The sequence below is a fragment of the Eptesicus fuscus genome, chromosome 8, assembly GCF_027574615.1.
Source record: "Eptesicus fuscus isolate TK198812 chromosome 8, DD_ASM_mEF_20220401, whole genome shotgun sequence".
Lineage (NCBI taxonomy): Eukaryota > Metazoa > Chordata > Mammalia > Chiroptera > Vespertilionidae > Eptesicus > Eptesicus fuscus.
In genome coordinates, this window is record NC_072480.1 from 63796720 (window position 1) to 63821664 (window position 24945).

Sequence of the window (24945 nt, forward strand, 5' to 3'; positions counted from 1 at the left end):
AGTTTCACCTTACCTGCTGGTCGAACAAGGCCCAGAACATGGGGAGTGGAATATACAGGAACATCACCTTCGTAACCATCTTAATTTGAGAGATAAGCCGCTCCTGTGGTTGGAGTGGGGGAGGGACTAGTCAGACAGGGTTATGTCACCAGCAATGTTAGGTTCAGTGTGGACTGATCTGCATCTGAAGACAAGCTGGGAGGTGATGAACAATTCCGAAGAACCCTACCCCGGGTTCCTTTTGAAAACGAAAACTTCCTAAGCTATTTAAAATATGAGTGAAAATGTCTGTGTAGGAGGTAAATTACTCAAATTTATATAAATTCTACTAAATGTAAACTCCACCACTATCACCCTTTAACTCTTCTAGATTCAAACGAAAGTTATGTGAGCACAATTACACATATTAATTGGCAGGTGGTACCAAATGCACATCTATGACAAGATAATATTGTTTCCAGGTGCATTATATCTATTGTTAATCAATTTCTTCTCGATAAAAAAAAAAATCACACTCCCAGAGTCTTAGTTAACATGCTGTTAAAGGTTCCGAGGACACGGTTGGTGATCTCATCCAGGAAGCCTGAACAGGATGAGTTGTAACTGTGGGTGCTCCCTTCCTAGAGGACGGCCCCTGGGTGGGACCCTGCAGCAATAGGGTCACTTACGTCATACTTCTCCTGGGCCCAGTCCAGCCAGTGCTCCCTTTTGGGAAATTCCTTACTCCGGTGCCTAAACCTATTTTTGATGGCAAACTGAAGGAGGGAAGAAAAAGCAAATTTCAGAACAGAACTGATTACTTTATCAGGGAAACACATTTCAATTAAACTCCTTTTAATGGAAGACTTGTGAGAGACGCAAAATATAAAATTGTATACTAGTACACTAGTATGACATTGCTAAAAGGCATGATGCATTTATTTCTAAGCTCCTGCTATCTTCAAGTGAGTTGGGGTAAACAAAGTCACACTGTTACTACTGTACTCTCCAGAGCAGCAGTCAATAGGAACATAACGTGTAACATTTATGTTTTCCGGTAGCCATATTAAAAAGCAATGGTGATTTATTTAAATAAATAGCTCCAAAGGTCTGATTCAAGAAAAGAAAGAAAAGCAAACGGGAAACAGGTAAAATTAATTTTAAATATATTTTTTAACCCAACAAACCTAAAACATGATCTTAATATGTAATCAATATTTTAAAAATTCATAAAAAGTTTTACATTCTTTTTTATACCAAGTCTTTGAAACCCAGGGCATACTTTACCCTTACAGCACATTTTAATTTGGGCACTAAATTTTTAACAGGAATATTTGATCTGCATTTATATTTCATAAAATTTATGTTTGAAAAACTAGAGTTACATACTTAAGCTTTTCCAAAGATACTTTAAAATTTTCCAATAACTGAATTAAGTATCGGTTTTTAGATTTAAAAGGACCCACTCCATAGAAATACATATATAAGGAATTATATAATTTAAATTACTTTAAGGGAAATTTAAAATTCTGTTCCCCAGTTGAACTTGCCACCTTTTAAATGTTCAATAGCCACATGTGGCTGGTGGCCACCATATTATACAGAAGGTCTATAATAAATGGTACAGGCATAGAAAGGACAGTGAGAGCCCACTACACAGAAATGGGTTTATAAAAAATAATGGCTTCAGTTAAACATATTTTAAAACACGGTAACACTGATTAGAAAAATATACTGACCCACCATCATACAATTAGGGGCTTCTAAGATTCCTTGTTAGTAAGAGGCCTTCAGGAAAAGCCAAGTGCATTTGTAACTATGCAGCAGCAAGAGAAGCTGGTGGTGGGGCTAGTTGGGGACATGCATGACTAAAAGGCAATAACTCAAAGCTGTGGGCTGGTTTTGGATGCAGGGTAATACAAGTCTCATGATTCTAAATAGCATGAAGTTTTTCTTTTGGAATTTGAACCAAGTTGTCAGTTACTTGGGAAGGAAGGACTTGGAGAGATCATTGGTAAGATCCCCTCCTAGTTTGGAAAAAAATTTGTGATGGGATCAATGTAATTAGTGTTAGAGGAAAGTATGGAAGGAAGAAGGAATAGCTGAAAGGAAAGAGAACAAAAACGATTCTGAGAGGACACGTTAATTTCACAAAGTAAAGTGCCTATATATAATTTAATGCAATAAAGCCAGGCAAAGAGAAAGTTAAGTGACCTAACATTATCTTTGAGGATTTTTTTAAATTGATGTTATTTGGAGAGAGAGAGAGACAGAGAGGGAGGAAAGATTAGAAAGAGAGAGAGAGAGAGAGAGAGAGAGAGAGAGAGAGAGAGAGAGAGAGAGACATCAATTGCAAAAATCCTGACCTGGGATGGAACTAGCAACCTTTTAGTGTATGGGACAACCCTCCCACTGACTGAGCTACTCGGCCAGGGCCTAACTTTATCTTAAGGCTGCCTTTACATCCAAAAAATTATCCACAATTACTTTTTTATAAAGTGACACATTTTCCCCTGATTATACAGTAGGTCCCTGGGTTACGTTGGGGATCTGTTCCTACGGCGCCACATAATGCGATTTTCGCCGTAAGTCGGAACCCACCTACATAAGCACCTACGTCACTCACATGGAGCACATACACAGCAGTAATGAAGTGAAACAGTATAAAAATTTAAAAGAAAGATAACAATTCCTGACCTTTACTTGTGGTAAATAAATAATAAAAAACATAAAGCACATATGTACATATATCGAAATGACAGAACTATTTTTTTTTATAAATAAATGGGAGATGGCGATGTAACCACGCAACGACGTACGTCGAGTCCGACGTAACCTGAGGACTGCCTGTACAATATACATAGTCACTAAAAATATGGGGCGTAAATAGGGGAATAAAATTATTTGACTCCATTACTTATTCCTGACTTTAAATGTGTCCATATGTGCATACACCATGCAGCTGTGTATGGAAGAAACCACGTTCTGCATGTTCTCATCACCAAACAGTCTCTGAACACGAGACCTCTGAGGGCTGCGTGACGCGGCACAGACGTAAGTTAGCCGTTTTCTCCCATTTTTGGTGGACTTACATGTTTGCTGCTGCAAATATTTGTTTTGTTTTGTGTTGCCGTTTTTGCTGTTGTAAACATTACATTGATAATCTTCAAATGTGAATTTGTGCTGGTTTTTAAAAGTTATGTTTTTAGCCTTGATTCGTGAAAGGAGGATTAAGGACACTCCATGCGTCAGACTCCTGACACGCAGCACCAAACCACGCCTCTTCGTTGTCACACTGCTGCCCAGCAAACATCAGACACTGCTTGCCATTTTGATAGGTGAGGGGTGGCTTGGATTTGATTTTCCATGTCCACTGATCTCATTTTATATGTTCAAGAGTCATTTCTATCCCTCTTTAGTTGAGTTCTGTTTTGTGTCCTTTTCCATGTGGCGAATTTTATAAGAAAACTCAATTTATCAAGACACAGAACTTGTGGGCAAAGTAGGTTTACAGTTGTGAGCATGCAAAACAGTTTATCCTTGTATTATTATTTATTAATTATTGTATTGTTTATTTGTATCATTTGTGTTATTATTGTTGTTTTTATTTCATATCCTTACTTGTGATTTACTTTTTAGGTAATGGTGGCTGGTAAATTAGCCCACTTTTGCCCACCCCTGTAGTAAAGAACACTAATTCAACGCTTAAAGGAAAGTTGACACTTCACTGACTTCTAATTTGAAGGAAGTGAAAGGTTCTGGGGTGACTAAATGCCACTGAGAGAGAGTGACTGAGATACTTACCCCAATGCACTTGGCCACATCACCCATGATGTTCCCCTGGGGCTGGAACTTCTTGTACATGCTGCTGCCAGCGATAAATACAACTGCAGGGCAAAAGAAAATGTGTAACAGGGTGCTGTCAGAACTACCTGGGACCCAGAAGATGTGCTTTTATTTGAGTTATAACCTTGTTTTGGACACACCAGGGTTACTCATAGAATGGGGGTACCTCCCTCCCTCCCAGTGAAGAAAGTGCTTTTGATTCTAACAAGCCCAGGAGCTTCTGAGTACTGTTATATCTGTGTTTCACACACCAACAGTGAAGTCTACTACTATCTAATTCCCCAAACTTGGGGCCGCTCAAAGACTTATAAAGTGACACATTTCTTAGTTCAGCTATTTAGGCCCAAGTTCTATCACTATGTAAAGGGAGACAAAGAAATAAGTGCTTTTACATATTAGGTTAATGTATTACTCTACAAAAACAAAATCAGCTTTAATTTTTCAGTTGCAATGATAAGACAGAGTTCTTTTTTTAAAAAAAATATTGTTTTATTGATTTCTGAGAGGAAGGGAGAGAGAGAGACAGAAACATTAATGATGAGAGAGAAGCATTGATTGGTTGCCGCCTGCATGGCCCCTACTGAGGATTGAGCCCGCAACCCAGGCATGGGCCCTGACTGGGAATCAAGCCAGGACCTCCTGGTTCATAGGGCCACCCTCAACCACTGAGCTACACTGGCCGGGTAAGTTCTTCTTTTAATCATCAGAAAGAAATAAGGACTATCTGTTGGAACTTTTACTTACTCACGTTAACAGAATTTATTCTGTGGTCATGGTACAGAATCACAGTTACAATTATTTACATCTGCAGCTCCAGTTTTACACAAGTAAAAGCACTTTTACAATGAAGCAACTCTTAGGAAAGACATATTGTAAAAATAACGCAGGGAAAAAAAGCATTTCTGGAAGAAACTCTGAAAACACAATCCTTATACTAGGATTTCTGATTATCCAATACCAGAATTAAAAATTTTTTATAACACTAATTGATCATCTGAATTAGACTTTTTTCCCTCCATTAAGAGAGGGCCTAAGATTTTGATAGGTGCCAACTCTCAAGCATTATCTCCAACTATGTGCCTTATTATAGATGTTCTTTATAATTAAAGAAAGATGAGTTTACTTGTAGTCTAACCCAATGCCAATTGCCCTTAATCAAACATGGATGGAAGAGATGCGCAACAGACTAAGTCTACACTTTTTTAAAATATATTTTTCATTGATTTCAAAGAGGAAAGGAGAGGGAGAGAGATAGAAACATCAGTCCCCTTATTGGGGATTGAGCCTGCAACCCGGGCTTGAGCTCTGATGGGAATCCCAACTGAACTCCTGGTTCATAGGTCGATGCTCAATCACTGAGCCACACTGGCCAGGCCAGTACATTTTTAAATTAGCTAATATTTTAATATTTAAGCTTCTGATTAACTGAAGCCTAATTCAAACATAAGATTGCTGCAGATAGAAACTTCTAGAGAGAGTGTTGATACATAGGATTTGGCTTGTTCTCAATTCCTCCACAAGAAAAAGCATAATCTTTGATGTAAGAATGACTCATACGGACTAAATGAAAATTTACCTAATGACAACTTAATATAGTGTCCAGCCTAAAACAACAGTTTCTGAAGTTCTCTCTATCTCCATTTCCTCACTCAGAATTAGAGAGAAAAAGGATACATGAGCCTTTTAGGGGAGTGTGGCAGTAATTAAACAATTATGGAAGAAAATGGACATATATAAAGGGGAGAATTCTGAGCTTGAGATGGCAATTGGGCTCTGTTTCCTTCTTGTACCCAAAGATGTTGAAGTCCTCATCCCCAGGACCTCAGAATATGACTTATTTGGAAATAAAATCATTGCAGACAATCAAGGTAAGGTGAGGTCATTATGGTGGCCCTACTCCAATATGACAGGTATCCCTACAAAAAGGGGACATTTGGACACAGATGTACACACAGAGGGAAGGCCATGGGCAGACTGACATTCTGTTGCCACAAGCCAGGGTACCACGAGAGGGAGAGAGGCCAGAAGAGACCCTCCCCAGGGCCTTACGTGGGAGCATGACCCTTCTGACACTCCCAGCCTCCAGAACTATGAGACAATGAATACATTTCTGTTGGTAAAGCCACTCAGTCTGTGGTATTTTGTTATGGCAGTCCTAGGAAACGAAGACCCCCACCATCTCTCAAGCCAAACTATCCCATGTAGAAATCTCTTCACACTTCCTAAAAAGCCAGTGCCAAGAGCTCATGTGTGAATGAATGTGTCTAGCACACATATATTCATCCTAGAGGGGAGATATTCTAGTAGAAACATTTTGAGATGCTACACTATGGGAATCTAGATGGAATTGGAAGTATTTAAACAACTGGACCAGGTTGTCATGTCTTCAAGTTGTAGATGAGCACATGTTGATAAGAAGGAAAGCCTTCAGCTATGGGTTCAGCTAGTCCAGCAGATTTGCCATCTTCATCTCAATCTCCCTAAATAGTATCAAATGTTTAGATGTCCAACTCAGTTGATCCCTTTTCCTGTAAACACTTTTTTTTAATCTTATTCTTTCTGAAAAAATGCCAACTCTACATTCTTTGACTTCTCAGAGCATGTTTAGCATGGGTTGGCAAGTCTTCATACTATTTACCATTACAATTTGTTACAGGACTTTAAAAAAAGTGGTCACAGTGATTAAGTAAAGACGATCTGATCATAGGGTTGAATTAATTCAACTGATTCTACTTACGCAGAGCAACGGCCATGAGAGCAGCAGGAACCCCAAACGCCAGTGGGTAACAAGCTTGCTTACTGTGAATCCCGCATTCTTGAACTGGGGAGAAATTACCAGATTAAAATTCATTATGGCATTGGTAATGCCCATATAGTTACCATTTTCTAACAATCCTTAACTGGTTATTACGTATTGTTCTTCACTTAATATTTTAGACATATCCATTTGCCTCACTGATGTCAGTGTCAGAGGAGAAAAGCAGCTTTGTAGCAGAACGAGCAGGAGATGGAGACAAGTGTAACCTCAGCCCCTATGTAGATGTCTGATCCTGGTCAAGCCAAAATCAGTTCTTACATTCAGTGGGTTTTCTTAGTGGGGGAGATAAAAATGACCTGAATACTCAGTAAATAAAATCAAAAGTGGCTTGGAAAATTAATCTTGTATGTCCCTGAATTCATGCTAATTTGAAAATACTTAGATGACACAGGGCAGGGGTCAACAGACTTTTCTGTGAAGAGCCAGAGAGCAAATCTTTCAGGCTTTGTGGACTATTCAATCTTTGTCCCAATGACTCAAGCCTGCTTCTGTGAAAGCAGCCATAGACAGCACACAAATGGATAATCTTCTCTACATTTCTGGATTGGGCCGAGAGGCCAGACTTTGCTAGCTCTCAAATCCTAGGATTGGCATACAAAAAATTAAGACAATGGAAGGAGCAACAAGAAAATTCTGGAAGTCCTTTTAATGGAATGCTGGAGCCTCCAGGAATCTGATCCTAAAGGGGTTTTAACTTGGTCTTTGACTAGCTATTTCACAGCTCTGTAGAGAAAGAAGTTAACTAGTAGAAAACATGCAATGACTTCTGTTCATGGCAAAGCAAAATAAATTCCCTCCCTGAAAAAGAATATAAATAACCTGTTAGTCAAATCCCTATTGGCACTGACTGGTAGCTTTCTAGTTTCCTCATTAATTATTAAGTTATATAAAATCGTTGTCACATGCTCATTTCATATTTGTGGTGAGAATCATGATTTCACCTTTAAAGAAGTTATCCTGTAACACATTCTCTGATGCACCACATGCATAGTAGATATTCTAGTAGATGGGAAGGTGGGGAGGTGAAGAAACATAACATAAGAATAAAAACTACTAAATTTTTATACAAAACAAGTTGGAACGTGTTTTAAGTATCATCTCCAAACTACTAGTCTATGCAGAAACACAGAAACCCCCACAAAATATTTTATTAAACAATTTAATCTGATCCCATGGTCTAATTTGACCCAAAATATTCCCTTCAATGTGGGAAATCTACAAACTCTCAATGGATCCTTAGCAAGCACAAAGATCTGAGTGCTGTTGCTAGTTGCTATCTTCTCTCTCTTGGGCAGTTCTTTTTGAAATATCTGAGATGATAGGAAAGTAAAGAATAAAACCTTGCCCACAAAATTCTCCCTAACTCACTGAACATTACCCGGGAGCAAAGCTGGACAGTAAAAATGTGTTTTTCAGAGCTTCTACTGTCTTATCTCTCATATGAATAAGGACTTTGCGTTAGTGACCATTTAGAAAAAGGGACTGCTGTGCTAAGGATGCTACAGACCCTCCAGTGGTCATTGGGATAAGGGATTCTAATAAGACTGAAGAGGAGATACAACTGGAAGGAAAAGAAGCCCATACTCTGGATTTCAATGTGTACTCTGTTACGTGTCTGGTGGCTGAATTATAATGGAGGAGCAGAGGACAAAACAAGCAAAGCAAGGACAAACTTTCCACGTGATTTTCTCCCCACAATTAAAAAACAAACAAACAGAAGGCCGCCCCCCCCCCCCCCGCCCTGATGTATTTTACCTCTGAGAATGGGAGTGACGATAGTAGATATCAAACTTCCAGCATTAATGGCCAAATAAAAGATGGAAAAGAATCGGTTTCTTTGTTTTTCCTATAATAAGAAGGATAAAATTAAAGTATAATGAAGCTGGCTATGTAACAACTGATCGAACCTGATTATATAGCTGATCATCTGACCTTGCTTTGAACTTAGTTTTGGTCAGTATCTCACTTTCAAGTCTACTTGAAAAGAATCCAGTGGTGCGCAGACCTAGTGTCGGTGGAATTTGATTCCTGGAAGTTTAGAGTCCATTTATGTGGTTTCTGTGAAGGCACGTGCTCTTACCTGGCCCTCTTCAAACTGATCTCCACCAAATGCAGACACACAGGGCTTGATTCCTCCAGTACCGAGAGCTATCAGGCCCAGGCCGATCATGGACAGCGCCCTACAGGAAGAAGGGGGTGGGGCATTGCTGAAATGTGAGATTTTAAAAGCAGGAACCTCCTGTTTCTTAGTTTTCCTCAGCAGAACAGGTGCAGCGGTAAGCACAGAGAAGGGACAGCAACCTCTATGAGAAGATAATGCGCAGGAATGCCGTCTTAACAGGTGACGGGGACTTGATCTCATGGGCCTTCATGTGTAGTCCGTTATCTAATAACTTACTAGCTAGAAAATTTAAAGCAATAGCTTGAATACTGAACAAGGATTTTTGTATGGGGTTCTTCTGCAGCATTATCATTTTCAATAAAAGAATAGGTAAGTGAAATGTTTAAGCATTGTCTCTGTATAATCTTAATAGACTCATACCAGTCATTAAAAGACATTAGAAAACATGATTTAATGGCAAAGCAGAATATCAGGTTAGTTAGTATGATCTTAACTTGTTTACAGAAGACTGGAAAGTAAAGCAAAATGTTTATTATAATCTTTTACAATATTAAAAAAGATTATTTATAATAATTAGAAGGGATTAAGGATCATTTACTTTTGCATTATCCAAGTTATCTGTAAGTGTTTTACTTTCTGAATTAAAAGAAAATCACTCATAGAATTTGCCAACCCTCATTTGTAGTTTTGTTAAATGATAGCAGATACTACAAATTTTAGGTTTTATGTGTGTGTTTTTTCATATCTCTTGATTGCTATGTTGCATTAAAGTGCTAAAAAGTGTTTTCTGAAACAAAATCTAGAACTACTACGCATAGAAAGAATTCTTTAAAAAAATCTCATTCATCTTCCTGAATTAGCTGGTTGAAGCACCTCTTTCATTGTTTGCTTCTTAAGAACTTAAGTGCTGCCACTCTAAGCATTTTAAAAGACAACAAAACATGGCAGTTGCCTATAACACACCCAGCACTCTTGTGAGGATTGTGGGTGTGCTCTAATAGGAGCTCCATGAGCAAGGAAAGTAGCTAAGCTTTCCTGAGCACTTGTCACTTGCCAGGCAGTGCTCCAGGTGCTCCATCTGGATGAACACACACAGTCCTATCGTAAGGTCGTGAATGGAGCTTACTATCGTGGGCAGGTGCTATCACAAATGAGGAAACCTAGGCACAGAGGTTAAGAAACAACTAGTGAGGAGCACAGCCAGAATTTGAACCCACAAAGTCCATGTTCTTAATCAATATTGTAGATTAGGAAATTGAGGCGTGGAGAAGATAAGTTGCCCCAAGCCTTACAGCTGCTCTGTGGAAGGGCTGGGGGTCAGACACTGGAAGTCTGAGCTGCCAGACTGAGCTTATAGCCACTGCCCGCGACCAGCACAGTTTCCTGTGGGCACCCCGGGTGTTACAACAAAGGACCTCGTCTGGACAGCAATCTGACTGATGAACAAACCAGAAACTCGGGGGCTGCAGATAGGAATTCAAATTTATTTCTCTTTTGAAAAATATATTTTTATTGATTTTTAGAGAGGAAAGGAGAGGGAGAGAGGGACAGTTCAGTTATATTTTCCCAGCCGATAAGATGGTTTGCTTAGAGATCAAGGAACCGAAGCACACGAACAGGAAACAAAATAAATCTTGGTAACTTGTCTACTAGACCAGACTGCAGTGAAGGGAACTCAATCTCACAGAGGAGCACTTGTTAATGGCAGCGTCAATGCCAACGTCCATCAAGGACGCAGAACATACGGCTCGAACAAATACTTATGAAACCGAGTTAATGGGAACTCAGCAAAAGTGTAGTACAAGACAGAAAACCAAAGGTACAGAGTCTTGAGGAAACCCGGTCCAATTGAGGATCAAGATCAGTGGCAGTAACGTCTGTCCCTCCAGGGAACATGATGATTAACATACTAGTAAGTATCCCGTGCACTGACCACGCACCACGTGACATGTACCCCAGACAACAAGCCTTCAAGTGAGCAATGACTCCAGACAACTGTTAGGATGGCAACGTAATGAAGACCCAACACTTAAGTCAATTAAACGGCGTTCTCTATATCGCTGTAAAGCCCTCCTTACACTACGGTGAAGTTCAAGGTGAAAAACTGGAGCACCAAAGAAGCAACCAGTGGGAGGGGGAAGGGCAGCAGGTAGCATAACTCACACATGTAAAGGAAGATTGTCGGGGGTCCCATTGTGGTCGAAGTCTGAGAGGTCGTGAATGGAGCTTACTGCGGTGACTGCCTGCCCAATTGTGTAGACGATGGAGAGTGACACGATGGTCCTGTGTATAGAGGGGTTAAGAAAACCCAAGTTAATTGTACAATCCGCTTCCTACTCCACCACAAAAGGGCCCCCGGCTTCAAACTTTCGAGAGCCCGGTCATGAATATACTTGTTTCTCAAATTGAGTAAAATCAGTAACTCTTAGGAAGGCAACCTGCTGAAGAACTTGTTGCCCAGCCTGCAAGCACAGAGCAAAGACTTGCCCAGAGGAGCTGGAGCAAGGGGGGAGATGCATTTTATCTTCGAGCTCTTTGAAAGAAGCAGTGTTTCATTTTACCTAACTACCGAAATCGGTACTTGTCTCTTTAGACAATGAGAGATACGTACCTAGTGCCTGGTAACAACATTCGGCCAGGAGTGGACCACTGCTTGTTTGTGTATTGAGTTAATTTGAGAGAGTGAATTTTCCTGCTTCTGTCCACACCGTGCCTTGGCCTGGCAGAGCCTTCACTTCTCTGCTGATTAAGTCCTGGGGACTTCCTGATAACCCCCTCTCGAGTGCACTTGACCAAGGGCTGGGTGGGTGCCCCGTGCCCTCTCTGTCCATGGAGCAGTGTGAGCCTTTTGGCAGCTGGGACATCGGTTGGGGAGCTTCTTTGTTCTCCCTGCCCTTAACTCAATGCTTCCCACATCATTAATGAGCGATGGTATCCCTGCTACTATTTCAAGATGAGACAAAGATGTTACTGCTGCTTGAAGGAGGACAGGAGAACCTACAAACGCCACTTGCACTCACTGCTGAATGCCAGGCACTGTGCCACGCTCTGGGGGGACGCTGAGGAGCAGAAACAGGGTCTAGCATGCTCTCCCAAGAGTTTTAGGTTTCCGATTCTTTGCTACCAGAACCCATCATCTCAAACCTCTAAGCTAATAATTACTTTTTGGCTTGCCTGGGAACAAGGGAGTCGCAACTACTCACGAGAATTTTCCCAGCCAGGAGTCGGCGATGAGAGCGCCGAGAATGGGCGTCAGGTAGCAGAGAGCCACGAAGGTGTGGTAGATGGCGGTGGACAGGTTGTCGTCCCATTTAAAGAACCGTGTGAAGTACAGGATCAGGAGTGCTTTCCGCAGCAGACAGGGCAGGGGAGGGAAAGCACAGTTAGGAGTGGCCGCGGCAACTGACGCTCTGCACGCAAGGGGGTGGGTGTCGAAAATAGTTACCTTTCATGCCATAGTAGGAAAACCTTTCGCAGAACTCATTGATCACGATGAAGAAGATGCTCAGGGGGTAACCAAAGCAACTCTGACAAAACAACAACAGTCCAGGGTTAAAATATGCTCCTTGCTGGCCCATTTTCACAAATGAGTGCCAATGGCATGAAAAGTAACCTGTGCCTATTTAGTCAGTTGTCAGTGACTATCCAGAGGTAGACTCTTAGAATTAAATTTTTTTAAAATATATTTTATTGATTTTTTACAGAGAGGAAGAGAGAGGGATAGAGAGTTAGAAACATCGATGAGAGAGAAACATCAATCAGCTGCCTCTTGCACACCCCCTACTGGGGGTGTGCCCGCAACCAAGGTACATGCCCTTGATCGGAATCGAACCTGGGACCCTTGAGTCCGCAGGCCGACGCTCTATCCACTGAGCCAAACCAGTTTCGGCAGAATTAAATTTTTTTTTATTCCCTTACACTCCACACAGAGACAACGATGAAATGAAGCGTCTAGTTTTGTTAGCCTGAGAAGGGCTTCACAAAGCATTTCCTAAAGAGCAGGAACGTCTCATAGAAACTCAGGACTGCCCTCTCATGAATGATAGATGCACGACACACATTTGTTATGTGAATGAAGCACAAATGTGAACATTTTGGAGCAAAACAGACTAGAGTCTATAAGGTGAAGCGACACAGAAAAGAAAAAGGGATACTTACATATGATTTGGACGTTCCTGAAAGAAAAACAAAAATGCCACTGTTAAAGTCAAATAATTAAAATGCTTTCTGCTGAGTCTAAACTCAGCCCCTGTGACTTTTCCTGACAGTCAGATGTGTTGCCCAGACCCCTGCAGCCACCTCCAGGATCCCAGCCCTAGCCACGCCCCTTGTCCAGAGTCGGGCCTGGCAGCTGCATCTGCTCTTACTTAGCTCCAGACAACTCTCCTGTGGGTCAGAGTAGAGAACCAGAGGCACAGAGAATAGTGCCAAACCCATTTCCTCCTTAAAACACTTCAAAGGCTGCCCACTGCCCACAGGATGAAATCCAGACGTTTAGCATGTTCTTTACTATCTCACAAGGTCAGCAGATTTGGTGAGGATTAAATAATGGAAATATAAAATGCTTAAGGGCACTTAAAACACAGTGAGGGTTCAACCAGCATTCTTGTTACCTGGGCCCACCCTCCTTCCAGCCCCTTCCCCAGGCAGAGAGGGCTCCCACAATACCCAACCATCTGCTCACTGAACCCGTGTGTACCCACCCAAAGTCCTTCATGCATAAAACAGCAAATCCTTTGCCAGGAATGCTCCTTGTATGCCCTCCTTCCCTTCATGGAGCCTTCTCTGACCTCCTATGCTGCCACAATGCAATAACAGCTTATATTTCTGCCTCCACTTTAGCGGAGGAATCATGTGCTGTCCATCTCCACTTTTCCAATACCTACCGGAGCAGGCCCCATTGTTAGAAGAGCAAAAAGACAAAGGGTCAGAATCCAAGGGAGTTGGTACAAACCACGTGCCATTGACCATCTTCTAAACTTAGTGCCCTTCATCCCCGTTGCCCAGCCCCTGCTCCTCTGTCTCCCCTGAATTTTGACAAGATTTAACCCAAAGTCTTGTCTCAAGTCTTAACATTTCCTCGAGCTTCTTTCTATACTAACGCATTGCCCAGTGTTTGTACAGAAAGACGTCTGTGTCTGTCACATGCTAGGCCCCTTTCCATGGGGAATCATCTCCCTCCTCCTCTCAGCCCCCTTTGACCACATCTTAGAGTTCTTTGCTTTTAGGGACCCCTGAGCAGTCCCCCCTCCTCTATTAGGAATCAGTGACCCCCCAGCAGTGGTTCTCAAACTGAAGTGTGCCTCAGCATGACCCTGAGGGCTTATGAGAACTGGTTGCTGGACCCCACGCCCAGAGTTGCTGTCTCTGTAGGTCTGGGATGGCCCACTGAGTTTGCATTTCTAACAAGTTCTAAGGTGATGTTGCTACTCAGGTCCAGGGACCCCACTTTGAGAACCACAGGTGAGCTGCGATGTTGAGTTGCCCGATTGATCTACATAAATAAGTTTTGCCACTTCTCTGGCCCTGAGACCCAGACAGATCCTTTGGTGTCAGTTTGGAGCAGGAACTGAATATAGAAGCTGCTCAGCACACAGAAGTCTCCACCAAGCCTCCCCACAGCAAGCTCTCACACGGTTCCCCCGTTCAGGGCCCTTCCTCTCCCATCTGCCACCTTGTATTTTCATTATGTGCAAATCCACGGCCCATCCCACAAGAAACAAAACTGCCTGAGGAACTCTGCTCTTGGCCCAGACCCACTGGTCTTCCAGGCCTTCACCCGCTCATCTGGTAGGGCCTTACTTCCCGATTCTGGTCATGCTGTCTGTGGGCATTGGCACTTCTCCACCTCAGCACGGCAGCACACCAGATGGCCTCACTTTTGCCCACGTAAGAACAGTGATGCTATTTTAGTCCTTGTCCCAAGGAGGGCAATTAACTGTCTGGTCTCACGGGACTCCAATTCCGAGCTCTTCTTGCCCATAAAAGTTCTGGAAGGAGATTCCTCAATCCTAAAGTCTGTTTTTTCTCCCCAGTTAGACTTCCTTGTGGGGATGGGTTGCTTTGAGGGGCATCATGTGAAGAATGTGGGCATGGGGCCAGACATGTGATTGAATCTCTGTCCTGTTACTTTCCAGTTGTGACTTTGGGTGAGGCCATCTTTCCTCGGACAGGCTGCCTATCAGATGAAGGTAAGGCCACCCACCTCACAGGACCGCTGTGCGTGCCCCGCGTGAAAGCCCCAGCCAGGGCATGACGCGGCATTCAGCAGGAGATGCTGCTACCTAGGCATCCTCAGCACCTCGCACGCTGCTTTCCAGAGGGGATATTAAATATTTGTGGAATGAATATGTCCCCCAAAGAACCAGTGGTATCGGTCATCAAGCACCATGTTCAGATCCTGGCTCTGCCACTCGCTAGTTCCATTGGCCCCTCCAGGCCCGCTAGCCACCCTCTGCCCATGAGGCTGACCTGCACAGATTTCATCAGTGTCCCCCCCTTGTCCTCCCGATTCCCCATATGGTTTGGCCGGTGGGGAGCCCCTGCAGGAGATCAGAAGGTCAGGTGTTCCTTTTCCTGGCTCCTTCCCAGAAAGGTCACCTGAGACTGCTGTGGCCTCAAGTGACCGACACCGCTCCTCTGAAGTCGACACTTTCCACGTGGCTCTCTCCTTCCGGGGCTTGGTCACTGTTTTGCACCACTTTCCAGGGGTGGTAGCAATGGGGTCGGGACTCCGGGTTCCTGCACTATCATGTCTGGTTCCCATAATCAGTCTTTTTAAACAAATGCTCCTATTTTGAGTGTGCCATTTGTTCCTGACACAGCCCACAAGTCAGATTTTATCACCGGACTGGGGAGAGCGCCACTCCCAGGGAAATGAAAGGACCCGTGCTTTTGTAAAGCCCTATGGCGGTATTCGGAGCCCAGTTCATTGCAGTGGTGCCTGGTCTGCTCGAGGACTTACAGTATATGCGGACGTGGCAGGACCGTACAATGCTCCGCCTACTAAGGCTTCATATAATGTGGTCTTACCACTGTCTCCCACAGACCAGGCCCAGCAGGCAGTGACACCCACATGGGCTCCAACCTTCTCTAGGGAAGCAGGAGGGAGGCATGAACACCCAAACTCAGCAGAGAGAGCCTGGGGCTTCCCTGCAATCCTTCCTTTTGCAGATTTCTCGGAATTTTGGTTTTCAGGGAAAGACTTTGCTAAATATTATTTAACACTGATTACTGCTAAATAATAATGGCAAAGGTTTTGTTTACTTCAAACGTAAATAGTGTTATAGAAAAAAGACCAAAACAATCAGAGAGCTTAGGTCTTGTTGCAACCTTCGCACCCAGAACTACATGATGGAAAATGAAATTTCTAAAGTCCCGCAAGAGAAAATCTAAGTCCCCAGTCATCGCTCAGGAAGCTTTCCAATCTCTGGCAGGTGTGCATTCCAAAGGTGTGCACTGCCGGGCAGAGGTTGGCAAACTCTTCGCCTGCAGAATTCAGCACTGTTTACTGGATATGATACTGCGGTCAGCATTTTTTTTTTTTTAATCTTTATTCACCTGTGTCAACAGGATTGCTATCTTAGAAAGTGGACGTCATGCGTAGGGTGAGTCAAGTCTGAACTCAAATTTCAACTCAGTCACAAGAGTCTGTTTACTTGGGTACAATTGTGTCTGTTCTCGGCATCGAATCGGCATAGCGGAGTGGTCTGATGTTTGTAGCATCCTTCACGGGTCACCTGGATTTAACTGCTGGTCTGAGGAAAACAGGCTCGCCATGAGCTCGCTTGGTCAGCACGGGCACAGAGCAATCACTTAGCCAAGGCCCGTTCTTCTTGTTTCTAGGCCAGCAGTGCTTTTGTCTTTCTTTCGGCTAAAGAATCGAATAAAATAAATGTACATGATAGATTTCTATGATTGCTGACTTGGGGGGAACAGCAGGAAAAAACAAGAAAGACCACCTAATCACTTCCCATTACTTAATGAAATCTCTCCGTTATGGTGAGTATTTCCTACTGTCTAACAAAGCACATTCCATATTTGGAACCATTTAGGGATGGAAATATGAACTTATGGTTTGTAACCTAGACATTAAGGACACCCTCAGCACCACGATGGCTGTAAAGAGTGAGTTTCTAGCCCTTGGACTTGGGAAGAGAAGGGATGAAGCACTTTGCTAAAGTCTAAGAGAGGAGAAAAGTGTTCCCTATCAGTACCAGGAATGAAACGGAGGGAATGCTGTAAGCGTTGCTGGATGTGTTAGAGACGATGTTTCTGAAGTTGTAGGGTGTGGTAGGCAGAGTAGTGGTGCCCCCAAGTTGTCCATATTCTACTCCCTTGAACTTGTGGCCCTGTTACCTTGCATGGCAAAGGGACTTTGCAGATGTGACTCGTTAAAGACCTTGAAATGGGGGTTCATCCTGGACTGGCTGTGGCCCCAGTGCGATCATGAGGGTCCTTGGAAGAGTCAGAGAAGGAGATGTGAGGAAGGAAGCAGAGGCCGGAGTGATGACCATTGCTGGCAGGCCACCATGACAAGGAATGTGGAGCCTCTAGAGCTAAAAAAGACAAGGAAATGGATTCTCCCCTGGGGCCTCCAGAGGGAACTCGGCCCTGCTGACGCCTTGGTTTTAGCTCAGTGAGACCCATGTCGGCTTCTGACCTCCACAACCATGAGATAATCAATCTGTGTCATTTTAAGCCACTAACTTTGTGCTGATTTGTTACAACAACAACAATTGCAAATAACACATGGGTTTGCCTTAAGCTTTGTAAACAGGTTTTTAATCACTATTTACATAGAACCAGACTCAAACTTCCTAGCAGTTTTATTTGTTGGCAGAATGCCCTTTTCGTAACACTGCCCCCCCCTCCCCCCCCGCAGCTACATTTTCTACCTGGGGCCCTGGAAGTCCACACCTGGCGACTGCCTTGTTGATGCCATTTGGCAGAACCTGTGTGAGCGCTGCTACCTTGTGCAGGTTACCGACTCTCCGCTCTCCATCTCTAATGCGGGGCTGCTGCCAAGCAGGAGTGGTCTGCAAATGGTTCCATCAACCAGGATTAAAATAGGTTGATCGTTGTTCCTTTAGGTCAGGGGTGGGGAACCTTTTTTCTGCCAAGAGCCATTTGGATATTTATAACATCATTCTCGGGCCATACCAAATGATCAGCCTAAAAATCAGCCTGCTGTATGTGGTCAAACATTAGTTAACTCACCCCTAATGCCTTGGCAGGGCCGGACCAGATGATTTTGTGGGCCTTGTACAGCCCGGGGGCTGGACGTTCCCCACCCCTGCTTTAGGCCACGCAGGTCCCTTACAAAGTAGGTTGTGTGAGAGCCCAGAGAATGCAGTGGCCTCTGCTAGAATATAGCCTCGCTCTCAGCCTGAGTGGTTTCTGTTAGATACATCGCCCCTGTAGCTCATAGGAGGAAGGACGTGGGCCTGGGAAACAGGGAGGCTGAACCGCAGCGTGGAGACATTCTTCCGAGCCACGCGGCTTTGTTCAAAGCACTTAACCACGGGACCCCCACCCCTTCACCCAGAGAGGCTAACGCCTTCTTTGCAAGTTGATTTATCAGACAGAGTCTACGTGAGGTTTGCTATTCACTGAGTGCCATGAAGACCGCTGGGTAGGATGGATGGATGTTTGGAATGAATTGACTTAAAATGAAAATATGGACAAGAATTTTCCAAGGAGAGCCTTGGCCGGGGTGAGAAGGCTCTCAAAGAAAGATGCGGTCCCCTCCGGGGTTGCTCACATTCAAAAGCAGAAGGTCCTTCTGATGTCACCCTGGGAACTTCAGGCGTGGAGATTAGGACAGAGAAAAGCCAGTCTTCTCAAGTACAAGCCAGAGCAGCAGGCGCAGCTTCTCAATCCAGCTGCTTTCCTGACGGGCAGACTACAGTGTGTGACTCCTGGGTAGCTGGAGGGCTTGAAGGATCATTTTTAATTCCCCAGGGCAGTGGTTCTCAGAGTGGGGGCTCTGGACCAGCAGCTATACCTGGGAACTCATCAGAAATGCAAACTCTCAGGTCCATCCCAGACCTACCTAATTAGAAACTCTGAGGGCGGGGCCTGCCTCTGGGTGTGCTATCAAGCCCTCCTGCTGACGCCCCATGTGCTGTGGTTGGGGGTGTGGGAGGACTCTCTGCTCTGGAGTGACACTGGGGCATAAAGAAAAGGGCCTGATGCGAAGGTGTGCACACCAAGTGGTGACTGGTGATCAGCTCCCCTGAAGTGACTCTGCTATTCCTTCCTGCTTTCTGAGGCTCCGTCTTGTCTTACTTTCCGGTGTCCTGTCCCCCCTGAGCTTCCCGAGATGGAGCCTTTCAGGACTGCGCTCTAGCCTGGCTGGCTCTCTGCTGCCTGCAGGGTCAGACCTGCTGCTCCCGGCACAGCATGCGAAGCCCTTCGGCTCCTGCCTTCCGCCTTCCTGCACCCCACACGGAGGAAGGCACAGGACTTCCTGCCCCACGCCAGGCTCTTCACAGCTGTCTGCACCATTAGGGCAGTTAGCACCCCACCCGCCCCCTCGGGCTCCCAGATACTCTCTTCCCCATCTTGGGTCTCTTTAGCCTCTTTACCACTGCCCCTGACAGAGCAAGTTGTTCTGATTTGTGAAAAAGGTTACAGAGCTGCATATACTATTTTTCTTTTTTGGAGAAAATAGTGTGCACCACTTCAAAAAGAGCCTACCAGGATATGCCCGAGGCGTACCTGTGGCTGACCTGGGGCGAGGTGACGGGGTGGGGGTGGGGGGGGGGGCAGGGGGAAGAGGAAGGAGCTTGGGTGGCTTGTACTGCACACTTGGTTTGATTCCAGCCCCTCTCCTCCCCCAAACACACACACACACACACACACACACACACACACTTGATCAGCTTCGATTAAGAGGAGAAATGTGCTTTTTTTCTTCCAGACCGGCAGTCAGGTTAACTCAAGAACCAGTTCTGGGCTTGTCAGCAGCCCTTGGTTCTGCAGTGGCTCTCCTTGAGGCTGTTTCTTGCCTGACTTGGTGACTTTCCCCCTTATGTGAATGTTCTGCCACATTTCCCACCCTCCGGGTTCCTGCTAGTCCATATGGCGCTTTTCTAGGCATTAGGGAACTGTGATGTTGCAGGCCAGCTGCTGCCCTGGGAGGTGTGGCTGACGAGTGGACAGTGGCTTGACGCCAAGAAGCAAAGGTGTCCCGGGTGGATGCATTGCTTGGCAATGGAGCAAGGGCTGCATCCCTGGCCCTGGGCCCCCCTCTAACTGCCCATCTTTCAATTGTGTAATTTTTTTAAATAGAAATTCCTCAACCACCTTCTTCCCCACCATGAGAGAATCTATTTTTTCCTTGATACATCAACAAGTAGCTACATAAACAGGGAACACACTGGTGTATGGTCATCAGAATGCCACATGAATCCGGCCATGGGCTGTCTTACTGCACCGTGGCTGAAAGCAAATGAATGATCGGTCCTCTGAGAACTAAGAGTGTCAGCTAAACCCCAACAACATGAAGCTACTTTAGAAATGTGGGGAAATCAGTGCTAACGGGACAGCACAGGTTTTATTGAATGGCTTTGGCATGATGCCACTGCAGGGAATGGCTGGGCTCTGGGGCACTGGTGACCTTGCTTGTACCCACGCAGGCCATGTGGGAACAGGGCCCACAGCGAGGGGGCACCTTTGCCCAGCCTTCCGTTGCTGTGTGAGTAACAAACTGCCTTGAGTGTCTATAGCCATCCATCAGCCAGGCCTTGCCTGGCCTTGTCCTGCGTGTGTCTGATAGCCACGCCTTTGCCTTTCTTTAACCCTCCTCGTCCCTCAGCTTGGGGCCCACTGGGCAGGACTGAGGGAGGCAGCTCTTGGTCGGCACATGGGTTTGCTGGGGCTGCCATAACAACGGACCACAAACGGAGTGGCTGAAAACAATGGAAATTTATCGGCCCACAGTTCTCGAGGCTGGAAATCCAAGGTCAAGGTGTGCGCAGGGCTGGTTCCTCCCGAGGGCTGTGAGGGAGAATCTATTCCAGGCCTCTTCCCTAGCTTCCGAGGCTTACTGGCAATCTTTGATGTTCTCTGACATGGAGGAACATGCCCCATCTCTGCCTTCATCCTCATGGGCCTTCTCCTGTGTGCGTGTTGGTGTCCAAATTTCCCCTTTTCATGAGGACACCAGTCACATTGGATTACGGGCCCACCTACTCCCGAATGACCTCATCTAAACTGATTATATCTACGCTGGCCTTATTTTCAAACAAGGTCACGTTCTGAGGTACCAGGGGCTAGAACTTCAGCACATGAATTTGGGGGGCTGGAGGGGGGAGGCACAATTCAACCTATAACATCCAGAGAGCACCTGTAGTGCTCAATCTATGGCTGTGGTTAGATGTTCTCCTTTTAAAAAGATTTCTACACAGGATTGTCCAAAGTGATAGGCTTAGAGGCCCATATAGCCGCCTCTGATCTTACCTTATAATAGACAAATATGCAAATTGACCGCACCTTCGCTACGCCCAAGCCATGCCCACCAACCATGCCACGCCCGCCAACCACGCCCACCAGGAAACCATTGCAGGGACGTTGGGGTGTGGCGGAGCCCAAGGCCGGGAAAGCCTCTGCAGCTTTCCCAGCCTTGGGCACTAGCAGGGAGCCTGCATGGATCGCAGGCAACTACCAGGGGGTCGACTCCTACGATCTGTAGCAGGAAACCACTGGGGGTCGGCTCCTGCAATCGGTAGCAGGGACGCTGGGTGCGGCCGAGCCCAAGGCCGGGAAAGCCCCCGAGGCTTTCCCGGCCTTGGGCACCAGCGGGGAGCCTGCACCGATCGCAGGAAATCACTGGGGGTCGGCTCCTGCGATCCCTAGCAGGGATGTTGGGTGTGGCCGAGCCCAAGGCTACCGCCCGGGGCCAAGCCCCGACCCTGAAAGAAGGCAGAAGGCGGTGGCCACAGCCAAGGCCTGGGTCCCCGGTGCCGGCAGAAAACTGGTGCAGGTAGCCAGGTGAATGAAGGTCTATTGCACGAATCTTCGTGCAAATGGGCTACTAGTAGTTTTATAAATAACTATGACTTTTATCATTGCTTCCATAACCAAAGATGTGCATCACTGACCGCCATTTCTGTTCTCTTTCAGAAAGAAATGGTCCTCACGGGCCTCAGGATCCAACTGGCTTCGGACATACTCAATTCGGGGAAAGGGCAGCCAGGCTAGAGGGTGCTAGGAGTTAATATGCAATAAGCTGTCATGCAAAACAGAAAGACCCAGGCTTAAGCTCTGCCTCAGTTACTTCAGCAAGATGGGTGTAAGGAAGGCAGCCCTTGCTCTCCAAGCTAAGTCCCTTATCCACACCTGGACATTCCTTTATTCAGAAGAACATCCTTTATTCTGAACTTCGAGCGAGGCTTCCTTTAAATGCTGTGACTGCTGGGAGTGAATAAACAAATCCATTCCCAGGTCAAGGAGAAGCCAGACATCCTCAGAGCCGGCTCTGAAGGGAATGAGAGAACAGAACCAGAAGGGGAGCAGCTGTCAGCCTCCTGAACAACACCCTCCCACCACAGCCACTGCACACACCCAGCACACAAAACCGACAAGGGAATTCGTAGCCGCCCTGGTAATATTGTATATTGACAGAGAAAACAATACCAAGACACGCAAGTGCCACTAAATCAAAAGGAAGCAATCTCTTGGTCCTTTGTGGGGTTGTTTTGGAGGCAATTAAGTTGGAGACCTAAATATTAGAGACAAAGATTTTTTTACTCTTAGATGTGAAATCGTGGCTAGAAAATTTGCTTTATGATCACAGTAAGTGAGAAGTTAGACTGCAAAGCTATGCACGGAACGTACATTTCTCCCCAGTTGATATTTAGACTGCACATGCCTCCTTCCTATCATGAGTCTTTCCTATAAGACATTTCTAGAAGCAGAATGCTGGTGAAACATTTGCATATTTTAAATTTTGTTACATATTACCTAACAACTCTCCATGGAAGTATTAGGTGACTAACTTTTTCCAGTCTTGTAAGTTTAAAAGGAGCATACGTAGAAGAAAAAGCTATAACAAAGTTTAAATATTATCCATAGCTAAGTGTTGCCTGGAAACTTTATCCACAGATGCACACCACAATACCAACAGAGCATGCACCTAAGTTTTGGAATTAATTTGAGGTTAATTACCTGAGTCTATGACATTGCTGTGAGCATTTCTGATTCACCTACTATTACACATGGGGGAGGGGTGTGTTTTCCACACACTTACTATGTTATTAAACAGATTGTTGTTTAGGATGGATCAGAACTATCAGCAGGTAAGTCTATCTGCCATGCTGGGGGAGACACCAGTCACCAAATGTAGCCCCAGAGCTGAGGATGCTTCTATAATACGCTCATCCTTACACACTAAGAATGTTTCCTACCTAAAGTTATGTGTAAGTGATGCATGTATTTCAGAAAGAACCTTTTCTATTACCATGTGTACTGGGTTGGAGAGGATGCCCCCCCCAAAAAAAAAAAAACACACAAAAAAACTCATTTCCTTCTCAGAATCTCAGAACGTGACCTTATTTGAAATGCAGTCATTTCAGGCAAATGACCAGAGTAGAGTGGGTCTTTAATCCAATAGGACTGGTGTCCTCCTAAGAAGACAGCATATGAAGGCAGATATGCACGGAGGGGAGACGAGGTGAAGACACACGGACAGGAGAAGGCGGCCAGGTGACCATGGAGGCGGGGATCAGAGTGGTGTATCTACAAGCCAAGGAATGCCAAGGATGGGCAGCAGCCCCAGAAGCCAAGAGGAAGGCATGGGAACTGATTCTCCCCTGGAGCTTTCAGAGCCAGCACGGCCCTGCCAACACCTGGATTTTGGACTTCCAACCTTCAGAATTATGAGAGAATACATTTCTATCATCTTAAACCACTCAGTTTGTGGTACATTTCTTACAGTAGCCTCAGGAAACACACCATGTGAGCTTATGCGTGTTGACTAATTGAGAAAAAGATTTGTTCCTCCCAGAACATCTCAGATGTACCTCCTGATACGTCCGAATAGCTTTTATATAACAAAATCTTCCCACTGGAGGCAGATTGTAGGAGTTTTAAATGCTTGGCATGAGAGCTTTCAATGACTTGCGCTATGGAAGTACATTTTGTGAATTTTCCCATCTCAAGTCTGGTTCTCAAACCACATTTTCCTTTGGACATGTGCTCAGTTTCACAAGCCCCACGCAGTAACTGATGACTTCACACCCTCACCCAACGACAGACTCCTTTCAGCAGCCCAGTGGGAGGCCTTGGCTGGTTTCCAATCGGGAGTAATGAAATCGTCCTCTCTTTGTAGGAGCATCTGTGAAGATCCGATCCCTTCCCCGCGACTGTGGTTACTTCCGACCGCGGAGACCGTCCTTTAGCTCTGTGCTGCCTGTGGGCTGTGGCTGCACTTGTACCCAGTCTCGGCAGCGAGCAGAAGCATGGCCTGGCCCGCGGGACACAACCCCGTTCACATCAACCGCATGAGACGACCCCGTGGCTTCCTCAGTGATATATTTCTGGCCTCTGAAGCCAAGGCACCAAGTTGCGAAACAATGATTCTCTGGTTCTTTGTGTTGCAACCCTAGTCTGAGTCAATGTTCTCATCTGCTGACAATACTGCTCTCCTTCTTTCACCATCCTCACGGTGGAACGTGGAATGTCCCTCCGATTCCACCCTTGTTTTTATTTCCCTGTCAGCTCACCTGGGACACCTACCTACTTTCTCTCCTGCCAGGGATGAAATCAAGATGCAACCGTGTCCTGGAGCTCCCCTGAGAGGGGACACAGCTGGCTGTGGAGTCCCAGTCCCGCGCTTCCATTCATTCCCTGACAACCGCCCCTCTCACTCGTGAGCTTTCCTGCTAGCTCAGCTAGCCCATTGACTAACCTCTCCATCTCTTCCCTGCTCTTCAGAAACTCAAAGGGCAGCAGGAAAATCATTCATCAAAAAATCCACGTAAAGCAAAAATTGAATAATTCCACTCAGGACATTGTGCAAAGGTATGAAGGACCATGGAAAAATTTAGTATTAAGGTGGCAAATCCTCCAACTCTGACAAGTCACTATTAGCTGCTGCTTTCACTGGTCTTATGATACATCATGCACCTCAACTATAACACAGTGTGGAAAAAAGTGTATGGGCCCTAACCGGTTT

General features: G+C 45.2%; 1 protein-coding gene across 1 annotated transcript in view; it reads right to left on the minus strand.

The window, feature by feature from the left end:
* SLC15A1 (solute carrier family 15 member 1) overlaps positions 1-24945 on the minus strand; it is a 50713-nt gene that overhangs the window by 21179 nt on the left and 4589 nt on the right. Inside the window, exons 2-11 of the mRNA XM_028148935.2 lie at positions 12924-12940; positions 12211-12292; positions 11969-12110; positions 10929-11048; positions 8724-8823; positions 8399-8489; positions 6563-6646; positions 3784-3866; positions 669-755; positions 14-103 (exon numbers count right to left, since the gene is read on the minus strand). Coding sequence (XP_028004736.1) covers positions 14-103; positions 669-755; positions 3784-3866; positions 6563-6646; positions 8399-8489; positions 8724-8823; positions 10929-11048; positions 11969-12110; positions 12211-12292; positions 12924-12940 — 896 coding nt within the window. The remainder of the gene's footprint in view (positions 1-13; positions 104-668; positions 756-3783; positions 3867-6562; positions 6647-8398; positions 8490-8723; positions 8824-10928; positions 11049-11968; positions 12111-12210; positions 12293-12923; positions 12941-24945) is intronic.